This window comes from Rhinoraja longicauda, chromosome 12 (assembly GCF_053455715.1).
Source record: "Rhinoraja longicauda isolate Sanriku21f chromosome 12, sRhiLon1.1, whole genome shotgun sequence".
NCBI classification, from domain to species: Eukaryota; Metazoa; Chordata; class Chondrichthyes; order Rajiformes; family Arhynchobatidae; genus Rhinoraja; species Rhinoraja longicauda.
This window is the reverse complement of record NC_135964.1, coordinates 20873493-20900141: the sequence shown is the minus strand read 5'-3', so window position 1 is coordinate 20900141 and position 26649 is coordinate 20873493. Positions and strand designations below refer to the sequence as shown.

The following is a 26649-nucleotide window of genomic DNA, read 5'->3' as shown; positions in this document are numbered from 1 at the left end:
TTACCCAGGATAGGGGAATCAAGAACCAGAGGACATAGTTTTAATGTGACAGAAGCAAGATTTAATTGGAACGTGAGGGGTAACCTTTTCACTCAGAGGGTGGAGGTATATGGAATGAGCAGCCAGAAGAGGTTGATGAGGCAGGTACGATAATTGAGAAAATGAGGCAATTTTAGGAGCACATTACAAATATAATATGGAAAGGAAAGAATTAACATGATAACCAATTGGTGAGGAAAGAGTATGCTTTGCCCAAAGAACTTGAAAATGATCATAGATCAAAACTCATTATCAGTGGAATCAAATCTGAAATTAAAAAAATGAATTCTCGATCATGCAAGTCAATAATGATGAGTTGTTTAAATTCATTAAAGTAGGTTGTATTAAGAAAACTGTAACATTTTTAAAGATACAATGTCCTGTCCAAAGGTATTTAAAACGAATGGCCAAATCTTGGACAAGTAATCTGACTGGTTCTGCTGCGAGAAGATTTCCAATGGTTTGAAAAGGGACCTGACCAGTGCTCATCCCCCCCAAAAGATAACCTTGATAAGTGATGTCGAGTTGATATAGTAAGCAAATTACATTGGATCAATATTACTACAAATCTTCACAAAAGTAGTCACCAAAAGACCATCAGTGGCTATCACCTTGAACTCCAAACTGAAGGGTTTTATTGTCATGACGACAATACATTGGCATTGTAACGAGAATATTGCGATCTTACAGAATATAATACAGGGCGGCAAGAAACAAAGAAGCAATCTGGCTGTTGTTTTTATAACCTCGCAAAGGCATTTGATTCTGGTTAGAAGCTAATTACAAAATCGTTGTGTGTTTAGAGATCTGTAAACATCTTATGGATCTTATTTGCCACATTTATCTTAATTCTCAATCACTGATCAAAGCCTTCAAAGTGGATTTATTTTGGGAAGGGTGTGAATCAGAGGATTCATTTTCCTCATTAGATACCGTGACGGTTTCTCTGCTTTGCATCATCAGTTCATCAGTAATGAAGCTCTGGCCTTTTATCCTAAAGATAAATTAATCAAATTCAAACCAGCATTTGCAGATGATATTGCTCTTAAACTCCATTGTTTTAGGTGTGGACTCCAATACATCAGCGAGACCAAACGTAGCTTGGATGATCATCTCATCGATCACCTTCGCTCAGTCCGCCTGGACCTACCTGATCTCCCGGTTGTCAAACACTTTAATTCTCCTTCCCATTCCCACATTGATTTTTCTGTCCTGGGCCTCCTCCATTGTCAGAGTGAGGACATACATAAATGGGAGCAACAGCCACTCATTTTGCTTGGGCAGCTTACAACCCAGCGGTACGAATTATGATTTCTCTAACTTCAGGTAACCCTTGTATCCCCTCTCTCTCTATCCCTCCCCCGCCCAAGTCATACTAGCTTCAAAGTCGTCTTGTTGAGTCTCATTGTCTGTACTCGTTTCCACACAGCCCACAGCTAACAATGGCCTGTTTCCTTTATCATCATTACTTTTTTTGCACATCTATCATTCATTTGTTCTATATCTTCCCATATCCCCTTCTTTCTCTCATTTCCTCTTCCCCTGACTCTCAGTCTGAAGGGTCTCGACCTGAAACATCAACTATTCCTGTTCTCCAGAAATATTGTCTGACCCACTGAGTTACTCCAGCACTTTATGTCTATCTTCGGTTTAAACCAGCATTTGCAGTTCCTTCCTACATATATTGCTTTCCTCTGTAATTCTTGTGTAGATACTTCTGATAATTGTAAGATCTTGGAACAGTTCTCCAATAAGAGAGGTCTGAAAATGACCATTAAGAAATTTGCTGCATTTAATATTTTGTCTCAAAACAAGACAAAATTTATTACGAGATTGAGAATTGATCAATCAGTCGATAACAATTCAGAGGAAGTAAAGAAATATGTTTGTACATATATTGATGCATCGGTTGGATGCTTTAATCATACATGCACCCACGAGAGCAAATATCCACTGAGCCTCTACACTGACATTCAAGACCACAAGACATTTCAGAGAATTGTGGATGCAGCCAGGTCATCACACAAACCAACCTCCCTTGCATTGACTTCATCTACCCTTCATGCTGCCTCGGCAAAGCCACCAGCATCAATCAAGGCCGAGTCGCACTACGACCATTCCCTCTCCCACCTAGCATGAGGTATAGAAGTGTGAAAATGCACACCTCCAGATTCAGAGAGAGTTTCTTCCCAGCTGTTATCAAGGCAACTGAACCATTCTACCAACAACCAGAGGGCAGTCCTAAGCTCCTATCTACCTTGTTGAAGATCCTTGGATGATCTTTAATTGGAACTTACTGGACTTTATCTTGCGCTAAACATTATTCTCTTTATCATGTATCTGTGCACTGTGGATGGCTCAATTGCAATCATGACTGACTGGTTAGCACACAACAAAAAGCTTTTCACTGTGCCATGGTACATGTGACAATAAACTAAAATAAACTTAAAATTAAATTAAACTGACAGCTCCCTTCAAAATCTTGTATATTCCAATAAAATAATCTCTAAAATTCCAACCTGTTCAATCATTATTTAGTGGGAACCCCTTCATCCCTGGAAAAGCTCACTGAATCTTATCTGAACTAACCCCAATGCATTTATATCCGTTCTTAAATATAGAGATCAGAAATATAAGAATTACTCAGAAGTGCTTGCAACAATGCTCTGCGGACTTCTCTAGAATTTTCGATTGTTTTTCATTTTAGTTTCAGTTTTAGAGATACAGCGATTTGATATTTGGTTTTATTTCCAGTGAGGTGGCTTGAAACGATCCAGCAGATTAAAGGCATTATGCAAGTTCTTGATGAATAGTTCAAAGCTTGTCTTTTCCATGTTTTCAGCATTTGGACAGGCATTGGGAAAAAAAAGAAATTGTCACACTGCTATTAAAAAATATCTTTTGTTGCATGTGTATCCACCTTTTCAACGTTAACAAAGTCAAGAGATTTTTTTCTCGCTGTAGTTCAAAACCATCAATTAGGGGGCACTGTGATGCAGTGGTATAGCTGCCTTACATCACTTGCAGCGCTGGGGACCCGGGTCTGCACGTAGTTAGTACGTTCTCACCGTGACCTAGTGGGTTTTCTCCGAGAACTTTGGTTTCCTCCCACACTCCAAAGACATACACATTTGAACATTAATTGGCTTGGTACAAGTGTAAATTGTCCCTAGTGTGTGTAGGATAGCGTTAATGTGCGGGGCCTGGTTCCGCGCTGTATCACTAAACTAGAGCAATCAAGTATTCCAAGATCTATATTTTTGAAGTGAACAAACACTTCACTTATTTGGCATAAATGTCTGAGGACAACTTCCTCCCCATTCATCTTTAAATTACAGATGCCAGTGTTAAGTAACGTCACCCTACATGAACAATATCATCTTTAACCATTCAGTAATTTACATTGAATCCTTATTTCTCATTTAACTTGTTATCCATAAGCATTAATGTTTCAGGACAATGAGTTTTCATCAGAATCTTCATCAGAAAATGTTTACTGGTAATATTGTAAATTTAGCAATTCACTGATTGCATTTACGGAACCCAAATATTTATATTTCAATCTTGGCACAATTGCTCAGCGATAATGTTGCTGCCTTACAGTGTTAGAGACCTGGGTTCAATCCTGACGATGGGTGCTGACTGTATGGAGTTTGCATGTGCTCCTTGTGACCGTGTGGGTTTTCTCCGGCTGCTCCGGTTTTCTCCCACATCCCGAAGACATACAGGTTTGTTGATTAATTGGTTTCCATTTGTAAATTGTTCCTAATGTGCAGGGTAGACAATAGACAATAGGTGCAGGAGTAGGCCATTCGGCCCTTCGAGCCAGCACCACCATTCAATGTGATCATGGCTGATCATTCTCAATCAGTACCCCGTTCCGGCCTTCTCCCCATACCCCCTGACTCCGCTATCCTTGAGCTATATCTAGCTCTCTCTTGAAAGCATCCAGAGAATTGGCAGAGAACTGAGGCAGAGAACTCTACAGATTCACAACTCTCTGAATGAAAAAGTTCTTCCTCATCTCTGTTCTAAATGGCCCACCCCTTATTCTTAAACTGTGGCCCCTGGTTCTGGACTCCCCCAACATTGGGAACATGTTTCCTGCCTCCAACGTGTCCAACCCCCTAATAATCTTATATGTTTCAATAAGATCCCCTCTCATCCTTCTAAATTCCAGTGTATACAAGCCAAGTCGCTCCAGTCTTTCAACATACGACAGTCCCCCCATTCCGGGAATTAACCTAGTAAACCTACGCTGCACTCCCCCAATATCCTTCCTCAAATTTGGAGACCAAAACTGCACACAGTACTCCAGGTGCAGTCTCACTAGGCCCCTGTACAACTGTAGAAGGACCTCTTTGCTCCTACGGCACGGTAGTGCAGCGGTAGAGTTGCTGCTTTACAGCGAATGCAGCGCCAGAGACTCAGGTTCGATCCTGACTACGGGTGCTGCACTGTAAGGAGTTTGTATGTTCTCCCCGTGACCTGCGTGGGTTTTCTCCGAGATCTTCGGTTTCCTCCCACACTCCAAAAACGTACAGGTATGTAGGTTAATTGGCTGGGTAAATGTAAAAATTGTCCCTAGTGGGTGTAGGATAGTGTTAATGTACGGGGATCGCTGGGCGGCACGGACTTGGAGGGCCGAAAAGGCCTGTTTCCGGCTGTATATATATGATATGATATGATATGATATGATATGATATGATATGATACTCAACTCCTCTTGTTATGAAGGTCAACATTCCATTGGCTTTCTTCACTGCATGCTGTACCTGCATGCTTCCTTTCAGTGACTGATGCACTAGGACACCCAGATCTCATTGTACGTCCCCTTTTCCTAACTTGACACCATTCAGATAATAATCTGCCTTCCTATTCTTACCACCAAAGTGGATAACCTCACACTTATCCACATTAAACTGCATCTGTCATGCATCCGACTACTCACACAGCCTGTCCAAGTCACCCTGTAACCCTAGCTTTGTGTCATCTGCAAATTTGCTAATGTTACTTTTAATCCCTTCATCCAAGTCATGAATGTATATTGTAAATAGCTGCGGTCCCAGCACCGAGCCTTGCAGTACCCCACTAGTCGCTGCCTGCCATTCTGAAAGGGACCCATTTATCCCCACTCTTTGCTTTCTGTCTGCCAACCAATTTTCTATCCATGTCAGTACCCTACCCCCCGATACCATGTGCTCTAATTTTGCACACTAATCTCCTATGTGGGACCTTGTCAAAGGCTTTCTGAAAGTCAAGGTACACTACATCCACTGGCTCTCCCCTGTCAATTTTCCTAGTTACATCCTCAAAAAATTCCAGAAGATTAGTCAAGCATGATTTCCCCTTCGTAAATCCATGCTGACTCGGAACGAGCCTGTTACTGCTATCCAAATGCTCCGCAATTTCATCTTTTATAATTGACTCCAGCATCTTCCCCACCACTGATGTCAGGCTAACTGGTCTATAATTTCCTGTTTTCTCTCTCCCTCCTTTCTTAAAAAGTGGGATAACATTAGCAAAAGTGGGATAACATTAGGGTAGTGCTAGTGTACGGGGTGATCGCTGGTCGGCGTGGACTCGGTGGGCCGAAGTGCCTGTTTCCACGCTGTATCTCCAAAGTCTAAAGTAAATCTCATTATATTTTATCAAATCATCACAGACTTCATCTTTAATTTAGTGAGGAGCCTGTAACGAGGGACGACCTGAAACGTCACCCATTCCCTCTCAGTTCAGTTCAATTTGGTTTATTGTCACGTGTACCGAAGTACAGTGAAAAGCTCTTGTTGCATGTTATCCAGTCAGCAGAAAGACAATACATGATTAGTACTGGTGTCAGAAGTTATGGGGAGAAGGCAGGAGAATGGGGTTAGGTGGGAGAGATAGATCAGCCACGATTGAATGGCGGAGTAGACTTGATGGGACGAATAACCTAATTCTGCTACTATCAAGGGATAGGAATCAATATGGGGAGATGGCAGGCGCAGGTTACTGATTGTGGATGATCAGTCATGATCACAATCAATGGCGGTGCTGGCTCGAAGGGCCAAATGGTCTCCTCCTGCACCTATTTTCTATGTTTCTATCACTTACGATTTTATTATAGAGTTGAAAATTTAAAAAGAGTTATAGAGTCATACAGCACGGAAAACAGGCCCTTTGGCCCAGCTCGTCCATGCCGACTAATATACCCCATCTAAGCTAGTCACATTTACCCATATTTAGCCCTCACCTCTCATGTCCTTGTATCTGTCCACATTTTAAAAAATGTTGTGGATTTTTTAATATCACAACAAACAGTGATTGAAGCTTCCAGATTATGTCTAATATTGTGTGCATTTTATGTTTCCATCTACAAAATAATATTCCCTTGACTTTGATAAATTAAGCTTTAAATATGTCATAACATGTTTCCATCAACAATGTACACAGTTCCTTATCATGTTTTTAGTTTCTACATCATCTTGCATCTTAATTGTATCAAAGTAGATAAATATATTTACCAATGTCACCCTTTTGAATATACGTTTTAATCAACCATCACATTATTTATGCAATACTGATTCTCTTGACTTAAGCTTCACTCTGTTGATCACAACAAGCTGTTTCATAGTCGGCGCTGTTGTTTCAAGTTTCATTTTTACGTACCTTTGATTCACCCATAACGAACAAGTTCTCAGACTAAGGGTCGAAAATTTGCCTTTGTTCACGATCAATTAATGAATACAAATGTATTACCTACTTCGTTGAGACACATAGGACTGCAGATGCTGGAACCTTGAGCAAAAAGCAAAATGCTGGAGGAACTCAGTGGGTTAGGCAGGGTTTGTGGGGGGAAAGGGACAGATGATGTTCAGGTCTGAGTGAAGAAGGGTCATGACTAGGGTTGACAACTGTCCCGTATTAGCTGGGACATCCCGTATTTTGGGCTAAATTGGTTTGTCCTGTACGGGACCACCCTTGTCCCGTATTAGGCCTGGGGGCCGCTGTAGGCCCGGATGCTGTAGGTCCGGACGCTGTAGCTCCGGACAGTGTAGGTCTGGACATTGTAGGTCCGGACAGTGTAGGTCCGGAGGCCTGGGCGCCGCCTAACGGAGGTTGCGTAGCAACCCGCCTCCCAGTCCGGGCGGCCGCCATTGATGGAGTGGGAGCACATGGCCGCTGGCTGGGTAAGGTCACGTGGGGTGCAGGGCGGTGACGTCATCTTGTCCCTTCTTTGGGAGTGAGATAGTTGGCACCCCTAGTCATGACCCAAAACATCATCTATCAATTTCCCTCCATAGCTCCTGCCTGACCCGCTGAGTTTAGTTTAGAGATACAGCTGAGAAATAGGCCTTTCGGCCCACTGAGTCTGCGCCAACCAACGATCACCAGTACATGAGTTCTATGTTATCCTAGATTTGCATCTTACACACTGGGGGCAATTTAAAGAAGCCAAGTAACCAATAAACCCGAGTCAGTCAGGTTCTAGGTTAAGAAGGAAAGGTAGATCAGCCATGATTGAATGGGAGTGTAGACTTGATGGGCCGAATGGCCTAATTTTGCTTTGATCACTTATGAACTTATGAAAATATATTTTAGGTTGATTGTTATGAAAAGCTGTAATGTGGAAAGGTTTAACCTAAAATAAAAGTCACTTTGGTTCTTTTTACACTGCCAAACCAAGATGGGATTTTTGCAATCTACAAGGTCTTTCTATTCTAATTTCTTTGCTGACATGAATCAGAGATTAGATGAACACATTAAAAAGAAATGCACAGAAACTCGCTGCAAAGAGAATAAAACTTGCTCATTGACCCATCTTTTATTTCTTTTGAATAGCAGAAAGCCCTACAGTCCATTTTGGGCATTTCTTGCTTTTAAGTACAATTGATGGGCCCTTTCATAACTACTCATAAATGGATCAAGTTTGATTTTATTCAATTCAAAAGAGAATGCTTGAGCGCACGGTGCCAAGTCTAACTGCTGAGTCTAATGAATGGTTGTTCTGTCTCTAAGCTGTCTTCCACTTTGCAAGAAGAAACTTAGCCATTTAACTTTGATTCAGATTATAAAACACCCAAGTCCTTCTGAATTGCACAAAGTCACTGAAAATGATGCAGACTTTGATTTTATAAAAAAAAGTTTTCTTCATGAATACTGGAACGCTTTTGCCACAAACTCTATCAAATAGACTGGAACGAGAAGATGTAAATTGATGTGGTGCTGTGCTTGGAGGTGAAAAGCCTCAGAAATGTATCAACGTGGACTAATCATGAAAATGCAAATTCTTCAGATAAACACCCTCCTCACTTTTCAATAATATACACCAGTAAGGCAAAGATCTGTGTTTATTTCTATAGATTTTGGGCCCACGCGGGATTATCAATATAGATTGAAGAGTACGAGATCATTTAACGGCAGCAATGGAATTGTAACCAGCTTGTGATGTTGTAGGTGGCACCTACCTGATTGTTGTTGAGGTACATTGTTCAAACAACCCAGCTGTGTTTATACCTGATATACAGGATAAATCAATGCCATCATTAAGGAGAGAATAGATCAGCAGTGAAGCACGATTATAAGATCATGTTAAACGTGTTAACGCCTGGACAGAGTTCACTCACAGTGAAAAATCAATTCAGATGTTGACTCGATCAAGAATGGCAGAACAGAAAGCCACACGGCTGCCTTTGTCTATTCACAAATAATAGGCTGACTGCATGGAGGTGCTAATTCATCTTTGGTCAGTCACATTAAAGCACGATGCTTATTGTATTCTACCTCCCATTGACCAGCTACTGAGGATGAATTTCCATGTCGTGGTGCTCATTAATTAGAAGCAAAGAGCTTATTATAAACATGTCAATGAAAACAGTGATTTATTACTCTGCTTCTGTAATTGTTTCAGAATCGTCAGCATTTCACTTTTTATGTTGCGATTCTTTATATGGCATTTAGTTAAGAGTTGCCATGTTTGTGCAGAGGGAAAAAGATGGAAACTGAGATAGCACCACAGAAGAATCACAGTTTGCATTGATTCTAAATTACAGTAAAATAATAAATGTCATTTCAGTTGTCAATCGGGTGGTGAACAAAAGGCAGCAAAACTGCTGTTTAAGTTACAATAGAAATTTGCTGCATTTTTCCCAGAAGGAAAACAATCTGAAATATGGGTAGTCAGTTATTCTGCTTCTAATTTCAACATTCCTCTTATTGTATGGAATGTTTAAGCTGTTATCAGACAACTGAACCATCCTACCACAACGAGAAGATCAGTCCTGAACTATTATCCACCTCACTTGGAGATCCTCAGACTATCTATCGATCTGTAAACTGTGAATGGCTCAATTGTAATCATGTATTGTCTTGCCACTGACTGGTGGGCATGCAACAAAAGCTTTTTACTGCACACATGACATGAAACTAAACTAAACTTAAATCCCAAACATATAGCTCCAAGGATACTAGCAATCAACCAGTATTAATTATTCTTCAGTTGTTAATGCAGGCAGCCCTATTGAGTGATTATCTGACTGTAAAGGACTTTGCAGAGAGGACAATCTTGTCCTCAATCTTCATTTATACTTCTTAATATAAATTGTCATTTCTCAAGCAGCAGCAAACCACCCTTGTGATAACACCATAATAAATTAAGTCTAGCTGCTCACTTGAAGGTAAAGGTCATAAATTGGGGCAAGGTTGATTTTGGATGCATAAGGTGGGAACGTCAATAAGGTGAGTTGGTCTCCAGGTATGGGGATGGGTGGCTAGTGGGAGGCTTTCAAAAACGAGATAGCAAGAGTACAGGGGCAGCATGTTCCTGTTAGGAAGGATGGTTAAGGCATGTTGGCAAACCCTTGTTGACGTTAGCTGCTGATGTTTTGGTCGGGAAAAAGGAGGCAAACATCAGATCTTGGCAGTCTTGAAAACACATCCCTCTGCACGAACAGGCCCACCACTGATTTTCCGCCAACTGATGGTCCGGCACATCCTTTAATCCAGACAAAATTACCAGAGCGCATCTATAAATTCCCTGGGCTGCCGCAGATGGCATTGCATGTGGCACACGCTCTTTCAGGATATTTTCCGCCTTCCTGAAAGAGCTCACTGTTTACATCTGCAGTTGTTGGTGGTGATCCTTTGGTTTTATGCAATTCTCAGCTTATTTTGCTAAAATTTAACCCTAGCTCTGCCTTCTGAGCAAGGTCCAAGTGACAGTCACGGTATCAAGTGTAAGCACATTTAATTTACATTTAATATTTATTTTATTAATGTTTATAGCAGCCAATGGTGCTTTAGAGACACGTGAGGGGTATAATTAGTAGGTCAGAGGTAGATGATTGTATCATTATTACATGACCTCTGGGGAGGCTACAGAATTGGACTTTTAGATTACGGCGTTTAAAATACATTTGGAAACATATATGCATTGGAAGAGTTTTCTCGGATTGGTGCCAAATGCAAGCAAATAGGACTAGCCCAGAATGCAAACTTGGATAAGTTGGGCTGAAGGACTTCTTTTCCATGCTCTATAGCTCTATGACCCATATTTGGTAGATATTTTATGTGTCAACAAAAATTGAAAGGTGTTTTATTGCAAGGAACCTAGTAGAGATTAATAATGAATATAACATATTATAAATATAATTGCTTCAATTGTGGAAAATAAATGTAAGCAGGATTAATGTTGTTTCCCTAATTAATCCATGATTAATTGCTCTGAATATTTAGTACATGAAGCAGAGAGAACTTCCTAATTTTTTAGAATATAACACTGGTGATGGATTAGGTATCCTGTTTAAGACAAAACTTGTCCGAATATAACATTTTCACTTTGCTGAGTTCCTCCCATGCCACAGAAGGCTGTAGAGGCCAAGTCAATAGATATTTTTAAGGCAGAGATAGATAGATTCTTGATTAGTATGGGTGACAAGGGTTAGAAACATAGAAACATAGAAACATAGAAACATAGAAAATAGGTGCAGGAGTAGGCCATTTAGCCCTTCAAGCCTGCACCGCCATTCAATATGATCATGGCTGATCATCCAGCTCAGTAACCTGTACCTGCCTTCTCTCCATACCCCCTGATCCTTTTAGCCACAAGGGCCACATCTAACTCCCTCTTAAATATAGCCAATGAACTGGCCTCAACTACCTTCTGTGGCAGAGAATTCCACAGACTCACCATTCTCTGTGTGAAGAAATGTTTTCTCATCTCGGTCCTAAAAGACTTCCCCCTTATCCTTAAGCTGTGACCCCTGGTTCTGGACTTCCCCAACATCGGGAACAATCTTCCCGCATCTAGCCTCTCCAACCCCTTAAGAATTTTATATGTTTCAATAAGATCCCCCCTCAGTCTTCTAAATTCCAGCGAGTATAAGCCTAGTCTATCCAGTCTTTCTTCATATGAAAGTCCTGCCATCCCAGGGATCAATCTGGTGAACCTTCTCTGTACTCCCTCTAAGGCTAGAATGTCTTTCCTCAGATTAGGAGACCAAAACTGTACACAATACTCCAGATATGGGGAGAAGGCAGGAGAACGGGGATAGGAGGGAGAGGTCGATCACCCATGATTGAATAGCAGAGTAGACTTGATGGGCTGAATGGCCTAATTCTGCTCCTATCCCTTATGACCTTATGTTCACTTAATTCATGTAGCTAAAGAAATGTGTTGTCTGATAATTGGGTAATTCTACATTTGATGGAATTGAAACAAAAGCAATATAAAACTAATCTAAACTTTGAAATAATGTTATGACTAATGTTCAATCCTACTACAAAAAAAAGATACACCAAATGTACATATTTCCTTTGAATGGTAGAAGGGATGTTAATGCTAACATAGCCAGATGCCCAGTTTTATTGACCCTTCCATTTTAGATTTCTTAAAGTAATGTGATGTATATTTGTTGATGTTATCGTGATAAAATATCAATAATAACCAAGGATATTGCAATTGGCTTCATGAATCTGATTCTTCATAGATCCAAATTAATAATATGGCTTATAATTTACATCAATCGATGTACAATTTCCTCAAGCTGCTGGCTTTTACTATGCTGGAAACTGCTTAGTTTTTAAGGGATAAACCATAAACATTTACATTTAGGCCTGCAGCCTGGAACATATCATGGTTAACTGGCACAGGTTATCCATCTTAAAGCAATCAACTAACGACACTTGATCAGAAAATGGAACTCTGCATAAACAGGGTATCTTCAGCTAAATACTCCTGTGATATTATTACTCCTGTAATCATGTTTTGTCTTTCTGCTGACTGGTTAGCACACAACAAAATCTTTTCACCGTATCTCGGTATAAGTGACAAAAAAAACTAAACTAAACTAAACGGAAATGTAGAAAGGATACATGCCAGGGAATATTTTTAGTTTAGTTTAGAGATACAGTATGGAAACAGACCCTTTGGTCCACCGAATCTGCGCCGACCAGTGATCACCCACACACTAGTTCTATCCTACACACTGGGGACAAATTTACAGAAGCCAATTAACCTACAAACCTGCACGTCTTTAGAATGGGGAAGGAAGCTGGAGCACCCGGTGAAAACCCAGGCGATCACAGGGAGAATGGCCAAACTCCGCACAGACAGCAGCCATAGTCAGGATCAAACCTGGGTCTCTGGCGCTGTAAAGCAGCAACTCTGCCGCTGTGTCACTGTGGCGCCCACCTTTGTTACTTGAAAAATACCAATCACATCTCGCAGCATTACAGACAGATAAAAAAAACATTGTGGAAGAAAACATCTGCTCAGTGAACATTTTGCCTCGTAATGTTTCTGTTTGTAGGATGAGGATTTCACTGTCAATGTTGGTATTCATTGTATTCCCCTAGATGCTCCTAAACTAAGGAGCAATTAAGAAGAAACCATATTGGTGGATCTGGAGACCAATGATGGGCAGACAAGGTATGGGTAGCAGATTTTCATCTCTGAAGAATATCCAGCAAACCAGATTTACAGGACAACAGGGGTAACTACATGCTTACAATTACTCAGAATAACCTTTGTTTTTTTTAATATTTCTAGATTGTATTCAATTACTTGAATTCAAATTCCTCACCTGTAATTGTGGGATTCAAATTTGTTTCTCTGGATCAATGATTCAGGCTGTGTTGCTAATCCAGTAATTTAACCACAATGCTACCAGGCACTTAATTACATTGAATTTTCTTGCTATGGTAGCAAGCAGTAAATACCAAACAGGTAGCAGTACAGACTTAGAGGAAAATATTGAAGCAAAAATCACAGCAGTCTAACTGGGAGATAGCCAATTCTTTGACAGACAATTGAGCAGACACTCACAGTCATATCTGCACAATGCTTTTTGCCCCTGAAACTCCTCAGTGACCATCATCGAAAGCAACTGCAAATTTGGTGCATTTATAAAAAGCGGTCTCGGTAGATGAACAGAAGTTTTTTCATTAAAATATTTTTAAAAGGCTATAAAGACTGGAGGGATCTTTGTCAGAGCACAGTCATCTGACAAAATATTGACTGGCGTTTGTCAGCATTTTTAATCCTTGACATACTGTGAGATATGGCAAACTAGGTGGACAATTTCTTCCCAAAGGGGCAATTCTCTCATTCTCAAAACATGTTGGAAAGAACTTCCAATGATCAAAGATGACGCATCAACACCTCGGATGCTTATAATAGATTTGCCGCTTGGATATTTTTGAGTAGAGTTTCACATTTTAATTTATGGCATTATCATCTGCGGAACATGAACAAATAGGAAGGCAATGTTTGTTAATTATCTCTGCGTACAATTTCTCAAGAGTGTTTTTAAGAAACAATTAATCATACCTCAAAACACAGGAAAACAGTCCACCGTCTTGTAGTTCTGTTGGACGAAACCAGATGGAGTCCTCCTCTTTGCTCATTCGAATTCCATCAAACGGTATTGGCTCTTCAAAGTCCCCATGCCCATTACTTTTGTACCACATCAGGTTGAGTCCTGAACTCTGAGCTAAGGTGTAGTTGGCCCTAATGTATCCATAAAATAATGCACACTTCACTCGAACTGGTTCTCCCATGAGGACTCGATACTTCTTGTAATCCACGGACCAGTCAGTACACCCATCAGCTGAAATAAAGATACATTTAAAAAAAATATCCGTTACCATCAAATCAGTTGACATTTCATTCCATCTTCATGATCTTTGTTGAATTATACAACTCAAGTAAAAATATTTATAAAATGTGACAATTATATAATGTTCTAAGGTGTAACATGATATATCAGCAAAATAAAGCCGTTTTAGAGATAGGGAATCGTTTTACCCATTCAGAACACCTTCAATCAAAGTAAAGCAATATGTCAATATGATAGAGTCGAAAGACTGTTGGTCATTTAGTCTTTTTTTAAAAATCAATCTGATCAGAGAGCCATAGAGTTGTTATGCAGCGTGGAAACAGGCCCTTCGGCCCAACTTGCTTACACCGACCAACATGTCCCATCTATGAGAGTCCCATCTGCCTGCGTTTGGCCCATACACCTCTAAACCTATCCTGTTCATGTACCTGTCTAAATGTTTCTTAAACATTGCAATATTACCTGCCTCAACCACCTCCTCCGGCAGCTCGTTCCATACAACCACCCGTTGAGGGGAAAAGTTACCCCTTAGGTTCCTATTAAATCTTTCTCCCCTCACCTTAAACCCATGTCCTCTGGTTCTTGATTCCATACTCTGGGCAAAAGACTTGGTGCGTTTACCCGGTCTATTCCGCTCATAATTTTTTATACCTCTATAAGATCACCCATCATCCTTCTGCACTCCAAGGAATAAAGTGATAGCCTGCTCAACGTCTCCCTATAGTTCAGTCCCCCGACCCCCGACCCCCGACCCCGACCCCCCCCCCCCAACTCGCCCCCCCCCCGATGCAGTAGACAGTACGAGTATATTTGTTCAGATAAATTCTTCACACTTTTGGAGTGTCTATGTGAATGCAAATAAAGCATGGTTGCTTTCCTGACTGTTATGTAGTTACTTTTGTTTTACTTCAGTAAAATTCAATTTTCCTTTGTAACAAACCTTCATAGACTTATTATACCAAAAGGTATAGTGGTAGCGGAGGTGGGTATGATTGCTTGAAGCAACTTTCACTTTGCTGTGATGAATATTAAGGGAGCTGCTTGTGTTATAGTCATAGCGTCATACAGCGTGGAAACAGGTCCTTCGACCCAACTTGTCCACACCAGCCAAGATGTCCCATCTACACTAGTCCGACCTGTCTGAATTTGGCCCATATTCTTCTAAACCGATGCTTTCCATGTACTTGTCTAAATGTTTCTTAAACGTTGCAATAGCACCTGCCTCAACTACCTCCTCCAGCAGCTCGTACATACACCTACCACCCTTTGCGTGAAAAAAGTTACGCCTCAGGTTCCTATTAAATCTTTCCCCCCCTCACCTTAAACCAATGTCCACTGGTTCTCGATTCCCCTACTCTGGGCAAGAGACTCTGTGCGTCTATCCGATCTATTCCTCTCATGATTTTGTGCACTTCTATAAGATCACCCCTCATCCTCCTGTACTCCAAGAAATAAAGTCCTAGCCTGCTCAACCTCTCCCTATAGCTCAGACCCTCGAGTCCTGGTAACATCCTCGTAAATCTTCTCTGCTCCCTTTCCTGCTTGATAACATCTTTCCTATAACATGGTGCCCAAAACCGAACACAATTCTCTAAATGCGGCCTCACCAACGTCTTATCCAACTGCAACATGACTTCCCAATTTTCATACTGTTGTGAAATTATTTGAAAACCTAACAGTGTGCCTGATGGATTTGGGCATTGTCCTAATGCTACCACAAACTCTCAAACAAAAGGATGGAATTGTCAAACAAAAGTCAAATATGTTCAAGCGAGCCTCCCAGAAATAAGCTGTGATGCTGCAGAAGATTGAAAGAATTGAGGGAGCAACTCGTCTTGTTGTGATGGGGGGGAGAAGCTTGTCAAGCCCATTTCACTAGGACAGAATGGGTCAAGGAGGCGAATAATTGAAGGATAGTACTTGCGTTTTAGCAATTTTCTTGCTATTGCCAACAAAAAGAAACCTTTCCGTTGAGATGTATAAATCCAAGAGGGCAAGATTACCAGTGAATTATAAGATCAATGTATAGAACAGCACTGCAAAAATTCACTGCAGTTGTGCTTTTCATTCAATTACACCAAAATCAATCTCTTGGGGTGGCTGAGAAAGTGCGAGCCAAAAAAGAACAAACTCCAGGATCATAGAAAATGTGAGGAAACAGGAGAGAAAGGTGTTTTTGAAAACAAAATGCAACAAGTGGAGAAAGAACAAATGTCAAAGAAAATAATTACCTGCACATAAACTGATAGCTGAAACAACTGAAGAACCAAGAACAACTGCTCCAGTAGTGATTGAGGCCAGTGCATTGAGGAGTTTGCAATACCGAAGAGATACTAAATACCAGTGAAGCGTGCATTACTGTGTATGTGCTTGAAGTTTGAGCTGTCAAATTTGATTTAAGCTATCAAAAGTGAGCATTTTCCCTTTCTAATAGATGGGTTATCACTGCATGATGTTGAAATTATACTCATAATGTTAATTAGATTGCCATTTAAATCATTAACGTTGATGACAAATAAGCACAGCTCTGCATGACGCTGAAATTTTACAACTCTACAAAATGACTTTGGCATATGGATTTGGATAAACATGTATCACACTTGATGATCGACACAAAAAGCTGGGGTAACTCAGCAGGTCAGACAGCATCTCTGGCGAGAAGGAATAGGTCAAGACCCTTTTGGTTTTCCATGCAGCTTTTGAGAACCACTGCTGAAAGTGTCTTGCAGTTAAGATTAAGATTGGGAGTATTGCATGCAGTTCTGGTCGCCCCATTACAGGAAGGATGAGGAGGCTTTGGAAAGGGTCCATGAAAAGGTTTACCAGTATGCTGCCTGGATTACAGGGTATTGGCTTCGAGGAGAGGTTGGTAAAACTGGGAATGTTTTCTCTAGAATGCTGGAGGTTGAACGGAGATCTGGTAGAAATATATAACATTGTGAGAGGCATAGAAAGGGTGGTCAGTCAGAACCTTTTTCTCAGGGTAGATATGTCAAAGACCAGAGGGCATAGCTGTGATGAGCGAGGGAGAGAGACCAAGTTTAAAGCATATGTGCAGGGAATGTATTTGGTTTGTAAGGGTGGTGGATGCCTGGCAAGCACTCTTAGGGGTGATAGTGGAAACAGGTATAATGATGGCTTTGAAGAGACATTTAGATAGGCACATGCATATACAGGGTCTGGTGTGGTATAGATCATGTGCAGGTAAATAAGGTTAGCTTTGTGTTTTTCACAGATATTATGGCCCAATGGACTTGTTCTTGGGCTGTACTTTTCTGTGCTCTATGTTCTAACTCTGCTCAATGATTCCAAAGGTGAAATTCAGAAGTTGGTGCAAAGAGATCAGGGAAGAAAAGTCACTGCAGATTACTTTGAGGATGTAGGTTTGCAGTGTAAAGTTGAAAGAAGCAATTGAAGGCCTCGGACAAACATTTCAATGCTTTTCTTCAAAGGTGCATGGAGCACTGAATAGTGCCCCAGAAAGATAAAGTGAAACTTTAAGGGTGGGAAAGTGGCTTCTGTTGGATGTGTCGATCCAGTCAAAGTGATTGCAACTTTGGAGGTGACAGCACCAACAAACATGGCAGCAGTCCCATGCCTGTTGGGACATGCTCAATATCGGAGTGAATTTTACCCTCCTCTATCAGGCAAGGTAATGCCATGCAAAAGTTTAACAGGGAAAACTACGAAGTGGTCCTGAGGAAAATCCAATTTAGTAGTGCTGTACTAAAACAAAAAGTTAGTGGCTTCCATAACAGCAGCTTTTGGATTTTTATCAAGAACCCAAGGACATAGGTTTAAGAGGAGAGGGGAAATATTTAATTGGAATCTGAGGGGCAACTTTTTCCACACAGCGTGTGGTGGGTGTATGGAATGAACTGACAGAGGAGGTAGTTGAGGCAGGTACTATGACGACATTTTAAAAATATCTGGACAGGTACCTGGGTATGAAAGGTTTAGAGGGATATGGACCAAATGACCCTGTGTTAACTTTGCAACGCAATGCATCTTAGTCAGGACTTGGAGCTAGAATGTCCGTTGGACCACCAGACATATCTCAGCTTGCTCATTCCTAAATGGGAATAAGTGCATTTTCCTTTGTTATCTTATTTTTCCTGCATTACACCCCAACACCAATCTTGCTTTTAGACCATCCTCTCATCATTCTACATCTTAAGATGTATTTAGTTCCAATTCGTTTCAGTTCCAACAAATGGTCTTTGTCCTGAAATGATAACAGATTTTCTCTCCTGTGATGCTGGCTGGCCTGCTAAGTTTCTCCAGCATTTTTTGCTTTGTTTCAGATTCCCAGCATCTGCGTTCATGGATCTGGGGATCACAAATGGGGCAGGCTACACAAGGATTGCATGGTTACCTTTCAAGAAATCTGCAGTGAACCACATGGGTTTCGTGCACCTTCTAATTCATTGAACTAACTGAAATCTTTATTTTAGTATTTTGGTAAAGTTTGAAATGATACATAAAATAGCAAAGCTTATTAACATTTGGAAGGAAATTATAAACCTTGATATCATGCAAAATATTATTAAATGTTACATAGAACATAAACTAGTACAGCAGAGGACCAGGCATTTGGCCCATTGTGTCCTGTTAAACTAATCTCCTCTGCCTGCATGTGATCCATATCCATTCTTTGCATTTCCATGTGCCTACCCAAAAGTCTCTTAGATGTCATTACCATCCCTGATGTGTTTCACACACCCACAGCTCTCTGTGTAAAAAAATCTGTCCCACACATCTCCTTTTATCCTTGCCTCGCTCATCTTAAAGTTATACCATAAGATCAATAGGAGTAGCTAGGCCATTCAGCCCATTGAGACTGTTCTGCCATTTGATCATGGCTGATCCATTTTTGCCTCCTAACCTCATTCTCCTGCCTTCTCCCCATAATCTTTGATATCCTTACTAATCAAAAACCTATCAATCTCTGCTTTAAAAATACCCAAATGATTTGGCCTCCAAAGTCATTTGTGGCAATGAATTCCACAGATTCACCACCCTATGGCTACAGAAATTTCTCCTCATACTATTCTCAAGGTACATCCTTTTATTCCAAAGTTGTGCCCTCTGGTCCTAAACCCTCCCACCACTGAAAGCATCCTCTCAACATCCACTCTATCTCGGCCTTTCATTACTCTCTAGTCTTTGATATTTCCACCATGGAAAAAAAAGATTCTATGTTGCAGATATAACTGGTCTTCAAGCCTTATTCCATCCCACTCAATACCAAAGAGATAGTGCATTCCATAAATAAGCCATGCGGGATGATTCATTACACTAATAGTTTTCTGCCTAAAAATTGTAGTTTACAATATTTTCTATAAATGAACTCAATAACTATGTCACTCATTACTGGCCTGGAAAGCCTGCACAATACTCTTGGGTCTAATGAGATCTAAATGTTATGTAGCTGAGAAACATGAGGGTTCAGGGACATCTGAATTAATTAAGTAGTTTGGAAATCGCTGTATGTCTCAGCTGATCAAAAGCCTCCATGAGGAATCTCGATAAGATGGAATAAATACAACTTGCTGCTGTTGCTAAGATGTTCTTATCTTAGATATATCCTGACATTTTCAATAGCACTTCATTAATATCACTCCATGAGCCAAGCTGGAAATGAGATGCAGTTGTGCGTCACGTATTGGCATTACAAAAGGTGCATTAAAATATATCTCCATTGCATTTTACATTTAGGTACAAATTAATGCAGTCAATGATTCAGACTCCCTGAACACTTCATCATGTTGTTTTGCCCGTATCAACTGTCTCAAAAGCAAAGAGTATAAAAAGGTTTTAAAATAAACTCTTGCTAAAACACAATACTGGAAACCATACACCACCAAATTAGTGTCCAAAAGGAACTGCAGATGCTGGATTAGACCAAAGATAAACACAGAATGCTGTAGTAACTCAAGTCAAGTCAAAGTCAAAGTCAATTTTATTGTCAATCCTCAGCCAGTTTACACAGACAGAAAATCGAAATACCGTTTCCCACAATCCCGAGGAACAAAGTGCATAAAACTAAGTTAAAATTAAAAAGGCACAGCAAACAACAATCAACATAAAATATAAAATATAGTCACTTCAAATGCGTTAATTTTTTTTTAAAAAAAGTGTCTGGTGCTGGATGTGCGTGTGTGTGGGGTGTTAAAGTCCAGGTCCAATAGGGGCAGGGGAGAGAGGAGGAAGGGAGGGGAGAGAGTTCAGCATCCTGACAGCCTGGTGGAAAAAACTGTTCTTTAGTCGGGTGGTGCTTGACCTCAGGCTGCGAAACCTTCTCCCTGAAGGCAGGAGGGTGAAGAGGCTGTTGGAGGTGTGGGAGGGGTCACCCACAATGCTCAATGCTTTGCGGGTGAGGCGGGTGGTGTAAAGGACCAGGAGTGTTGGGAGTGAGGCGCCAGTGATCCTCTCAGCAGTGTTCACTATGCGCTGCAGGGTCTTGCGGCTGGAGGCTGTGCAGCTGCCGAACCACACAGTGATGCAGCTGCTGAGAATGCTCTCGATGGCGCCTCGGTAAAAAGTGTACATGATGGGTATGGGGGCTCCCGCTCTCTTCAGTTTGCGGAGGAAGTAGAGGCGCTGCTGGGCTTTCTTGGCGATGGACGTGATGTTGTTGCTCCAGGAGAGATCCTCGGTGATGTTCACCCCCAGGAATTTGGTGCTGCTCACCTGCTCCACAGCAGCACCATTGATGGTCAGTGGGTGGGGGTGTTGGGTGTGCGTTCTCCTGAAGTCGACAACAATCTCCTTTGTTTTCTCCACATTCAGGAAGAGATTGTTGTCTGTGCACCACGCGGCCAGCTGGTCCACCTCCTTCCTGTAGTGGGTCTCGTCGTTGTTGCTGATGAGACCCACCACTGTTGTGTCATCCGCAAACTTGACGAAGTGGTTGGAGCTGTAGGTGGGTGTGCAGTCGTGGGTCAGCAAGGTGAAGAGCAGGGGGCTTAGCACACATCCTTGTGGGGCACCCGTACTCAGCGTGATGGTGTCCGATGTGTTGCTGCCGACCCGTACGGACTGGGGTCTGGCAGTGAGGAAGTCCAGCAGCCAGTTGCAGAGAAGGGGGCTGAGGCCCAGATTTGTTAGTTTACAAACCAGCTGCTGGGGGATGATGGTGTTGAATGCTGAGCTAAAGTCTATGAACAGCATCCTAACATATGAGTTTTTAGTGTCCAAGTGGGTGAGGGCTGGGTGTAGAGCAGAGGAGATGGCATCCTCAGTGGACCGCTTAGCTCGATATGCAAACTGAAACGGGTCCAGGGAGGGGGGGAGGTTGGATCTGATCTGCTTCATGACCAGCCTCTCGAAGCACTTCATGATGGTTGAAGTCAGCGCTACAGGGCGGTAGTCGTTGAAGCAGGATGGAGAAGACTTCTTGGGCACAGGTATGATGGTGGTTTCTTTGAAGCACAAGGGAACAACAGCCTGGCTCAGGGAGATGTTGAAGATGTCTGTGAGATCAGGCAGCATCTTTGAGGAAAATGAAAATGGATGGGTGCCGTTTCAGATTAGGACACCTTCTTCAGACTGAATCTTCACCAATCCAGCTGGCATCAAGTGCAATTGCTATATCCCACCATGGCTACACTCAGCCAACTTTACCAGAATTGGATGAATGGGTTGTCTGTGGCTTGGTGGCTGATTTCCTGAACTGAGAAAATGAGGATCATATATTATATTTTCAATTGTTATTCTGTCAATATACCAGGCAAATCCATTCCAGGTTTGCAAAGCTGCCCAGAGGATTTGTCAGTGACAGAGACATAGAATCTTCCCCTCCCATTAATGAATCATGAGCAGAAAGATTGCTGAAAACCTTCTGATTTTCTTTTTGTGTGTATACAAGCTTACTTGCGTGTGACATTTTCAGACTGAGTTCTTTTGTCGGAATGCATAATTAATATTGTACAGGACATATCAAAGCATAACTATCTGCAACCCTATTTTCTTTGATAGCGAGTAAAGCATATTTGAAGGAACTTTGGGGAAAATAAAACATAAGTTGGTCCACATTTAAAGTATGGAAGTTACTTCAAGCATTTCAAGTTTTGTCTGATCAGCTGTATGAAAACAGAAAAAATGTTGCAGTGAGTTGGAGATTGATTTCACATTGCTTCTAAACCCGAGACTCCACATAAACAGAACCACAGGCATTCCTGCTGTGCAGCAAACGCCTGTTCAAATTCTGACATTGGTTCTTGGTGTTCAGATTGCCATCATGGGTAGGCTGTTGCACCTAAATGGATGCTGAGAGCTGACTCTCAAAATACGATAGTGAAGACAAACGTCAATAGTGGAATTTCCCTCACTATCACAAGGGCGGCACGGTGGCGCAGTGGTAGATTTACTGCCTTACAGCGCCAGAGAACTTGGGTTCGATCCTGACTACGGGTGCTGTCTGTACGGAAAATCTACGTTCTCCCCGTGACCTGCGTGGGATTCCTCCAGGTGCTCCAGTTTCCTCCCATGATCCAAAGATGTACAGGTATGTCAGCTAATTGGCTTGGTAAAATTGAAAAAATTGTCCCTCGTGTGTAGGATGGTGTTAGTGTGCGGGGATTGCTGGTCGGCACGGACGCGGTGGGCCAAAGGGCCTGTTACCACACTGTATCTCTAAACTAAAGTAACCTAAAGCAATGCAAAGAAACTTTGAATGTCTGAGGAACAGTGCGTTGAAGATCAGACCTAAAAAACGCCACAGTTCTCTCAGTCCACCGGTGAACAGTGATTCCTGCCCTTATATCCATTTCAGAGGCAAAGACTACCTACCTACAGGGTGCATTGCAAAGCACTGGGGAGGTACCACCAATGCTGACTTTACATCATCCTCCATATTTATTGCCAAGATAAGTGAGCCATTGTCAGTATCCACGGTCAGGCCAATCTCCACAGCACCGAGATGCTAATGTCTTCTGTTAGTCTCCATTGGCAAGTTGTGTTGTTTGCATGCCTAAGGATCTCTGAGGTGGATTGAGGTACAACAGTATTGTCATCTTTTAAAACTATGTTCTTCTGACATGACATCAGTATGTCCTGTACTCAACCGGCCAGTCACAAAAACGTAGTTTCAAAATCTGACAAGACAAAATGTTTCGGAAGAAACTGCAGATGCTGGTTTAAACATAAGACACAATAAGATGTCGTCCTGGTGAGTTTCATTTTCTTGTTTTCACCCAGCCCACAGCTAACAATGGACCGCACCTCGATCATCATTACTTTTCTGCATATCTGTCATTCATTTTATTCTCTATCACCATCTATATCACTTGTTTCCCTTTCCTCTGACTCAGTCTGAAGAAGGGTCTCGACCCGAAATGTCACCTATGCCTTTTCTCCAGAGATATTGCCTGACGTGCTGAGTTACTCCAGCTTTTTGTGTCTATCTTAGATGACAATACAACATGGGTATTATTCTTAGCCCTGTTATGTCAAGAGCTTGCTAGGTGGACAGAGAAATATTCCAAAAGCCTCCATGATTAAGTGCAATACTCTGAGCTGACTGAAAGAGGCACGATATTTTATGCCAGGGATAGTGGTATGTGGAGTGCAGCACTAGTTATTGAGCTCGATTTAAAACAAGTTTAAGCCTTCTTTATTTTAATTAAAGATATAATGAGGTAAGTTCACAGAGTCACAGAGCTAATAGAATGGAAAAAAGACCTTTGACCCAACGTCCATGCTGACCGGGTTGGCATTCTGGGCCAGTCCCATTTCTCTGCATTTGAGTGATATCCCTCCAAAACATTCCACTCCACGTGTCTGCCTAAATGTATTTTGAAAGTCATAATTGACCATTAACTTCCTGGTTCTAAGTTCTACCAAAATAACCTCAAACCTCCCAAATTTCACAGCATAGAAGTAGATTTAATGCCTTTTTAACCATCTTTTAAAAATAATTAAAACAAACTTACTTCAACCTATTTCAACTTTTTATTTAGGTGTTTCTGATTATGAGAAACATTGGCAAACAGTTCAACATTATGGACAGATAAATGGATTTAAAAGGTAGAGAGGGCAAAGACCCATATGCAGCCAATTGGGCCAGATCATTATGCCAACTTGGTAGGCATGGATAAGATGGGCTTGGTTCTGTGTCATAAAGCTCAGACTCCATAACAGCTTTTGACGGCAATGAGCAAACAAGTCCTCATCACAGAGGGTTATTTGAAAGCAAGTCACTGCTGACAAGACTGTCAGCCTTGTGAGGTTACCACAGGAGCCATTGACTTCCAAAGGGCACTGATGTAACAGCTGGCATGCGAGTCGGATGATGGGCAAGCTGCCTTGCCGAGGGAATCAATAAGCAAGTTCAGTAACTCACTGCAATTCTGCTGGATAATTAAACGTTATCCACTGAGGCCCTGTTCAAAAGTCTATGCCATGGTTTGTTCAGATATTACCTGGAAGAACCACAAAATAGCCCTAAAGGATGAGGTCAGTGATTTTTCTCATCCTATCTGGTTTTCTTATCGTGTGTTGTTTTGTCCGTCAGTTGGTGTTAACAGGTCTGACATATTCCACTCAAAATTCTTTGCACTGGACTAATCCACTTCATTTTTTGATCTATTCATCTATGACCTGATTAATTCAGAGGCACAGCGCAGGGATTTCACAGGCTCCCTTAGACTGCACAGTAAAACCATTGGGTTTAAACCTTGGTAATATCTTGAGGTCTTGGCGAGGGGCTGCATTAGTGAGTTAGCTAGAACTGCTTTTTTGACAAAGTCTATAGAGCGGGGATTAAAAGCTGATTGCCCCATTCAAAGAAACCTCAAACGGCAGCTTTGCTTTGAACATGAGAAGTTTGAGAGACTGAATGACGGTCATACAGCATGGAAACAGGTCCTGCAGTCCAACTAGTCCATGCTAACGAGGATACCCCACCTAACTAGTCCATGCTGACCAGGATACCCCACCTAACTAGTCCATGCTAACCAGGATACGCCACCTAACTAGTCCCAACTGGACCCACAGGTCCAGTATACATTGCCATGCAACCAACCATAATAACAAGTACAGGTTCTCCTCAACTCACGATGGTGTTATGTTCTGAGAAACCCAACGCAAACCGAAAATATCGTAAGTCGAAATGCATTTAATACACCTGATCACGTGGCTGGAAGCGAGCTGCGGCTCGCTGCTGTTTGCACCAACGCAACGTTGAAATATCGTAAGTCGAAGCATCGTAAGTCTGTAATTGCAGATGCTGGTTTATAACAAAGAAAGACACAAAATGCTGGAGTAAGTCAGCGGTTCAGGAGAACTCTATCCCTGGAGTAAGTCAGCGGGTCAGGCAGCATCCCTCCATCCCTGGAGAACATGCATAGGCGATGTTTCGGGTTGGAACCCTTCTTCAAACAGGGGGGAGGGTGGGAGGGCCTGGATGGGTAAGAAAGCTGGAAGATAAGTTTTGGGCACCATGTAAAAAGAAAGATGTTGTCTAGCTGCAAAAGGTGCAAAGAGGATTTGCAAGGATGTCGCCAGAACCTGAGGGCCTGAGCTACAGGGAGAGGTTGAGCAGGCTGGGACTTTATTCCTCAGAGCACAGGCTGATGATGTGATTTTATAGAGGTGTACAAGATCATGAGCAGAATAGATTGGGTAAATGCACAGAGACTTTTGCCCAGAGTAGAGGAATCAAGAACCAGAGGACATAGGTTTGAAGTGAGGGGGAAAAGATTTAATAGGAACCTGCGGGGTAACTTTTTTACACAATGGGTAGTGGGTATATGAAACGAGCTGCCAGAGGAGGTAGTTGAGGCAGGCACTATCAAGATGTTTAAGAGAAATGTTGACGTCGTTGATAGGATCGGTTTAGAAAGTTATAGGCCAAGCGCAGGTAGGTGGGACTGGTCTAGATGGGGCATGCTGGTCAGCATGGGAAAGTTGGGCCAAAGGTCCTGTATCCACACTGTATAACTCAATGACTACAGAGAAGAGGGGCAGGACAGAGCATGGCCGGTAATAGGCGAACACAGGTGAGGGTTTTTTTTTATATAGGCAGATTGCTGAACAAAGACCAGAGATGAAGAGATAGGTGTGAGCCCGAAAAGGATAAAGAGTTACAAATTGTGCAGCCATTGGAATTGGTATAGATGGAGGGGGAGGCTAAGGGGAGAAACTGGTGCAAGGTCAGTCCAAAGAACGGTCCCAACCTGAAACGTTGCCTATCCATGTTCTCCAGTAATGCTGCCTGACCCGCTGAGTTACTCCAACATTTTATGTCTTTTACAGCTACTTACCAAGTTATTTGCCTGGAAACCCAGCTGTTTGGTGAGCTATGTTATTCCATTCTGTCTGACTGTTACTGACGGTTACCCTAACCAGCGCGTGATAACCACTTATGAGGTGTTTGCCCAGTAATCAACCAGAACCAGAATCGATGTATGGTGAATGTTCACGTGTTACCTCAAATGGAAATTGGTACATCTGATACAGACAGTGCTCAGGTTTCGTAATTTCTTCTACCAAACCCTCATGCATTCAG

General features: G+C 41.8%; 1 protein-coding gene across 3 annotated transcripts in view; it reads right to left on the bottom strand.

Annotated features, from left to right (window-relative positions):
* il1rapl1b (interleukin 1 receptor accessory protein-like 1b) overlaps window positions 1-26649 on the bottom strand; it is a 1065873-nt gene that overhangs the window by 584060 nt on the left and 455164 nt on the right. For all 3 annotated transcript variants that reach the window (XM_078409149.1, XM_078409150.1, XM_078409151.1), the window contains one exon: window positions 13850-14129. In XM_078409149.1, coding sequence (XP_078265275.1) covers window positions 13850-14129 — 280 coding nt within the window. The remainder of the gene's footprint in view (window positions 1-13849; window positions 14130-26649) is intronic.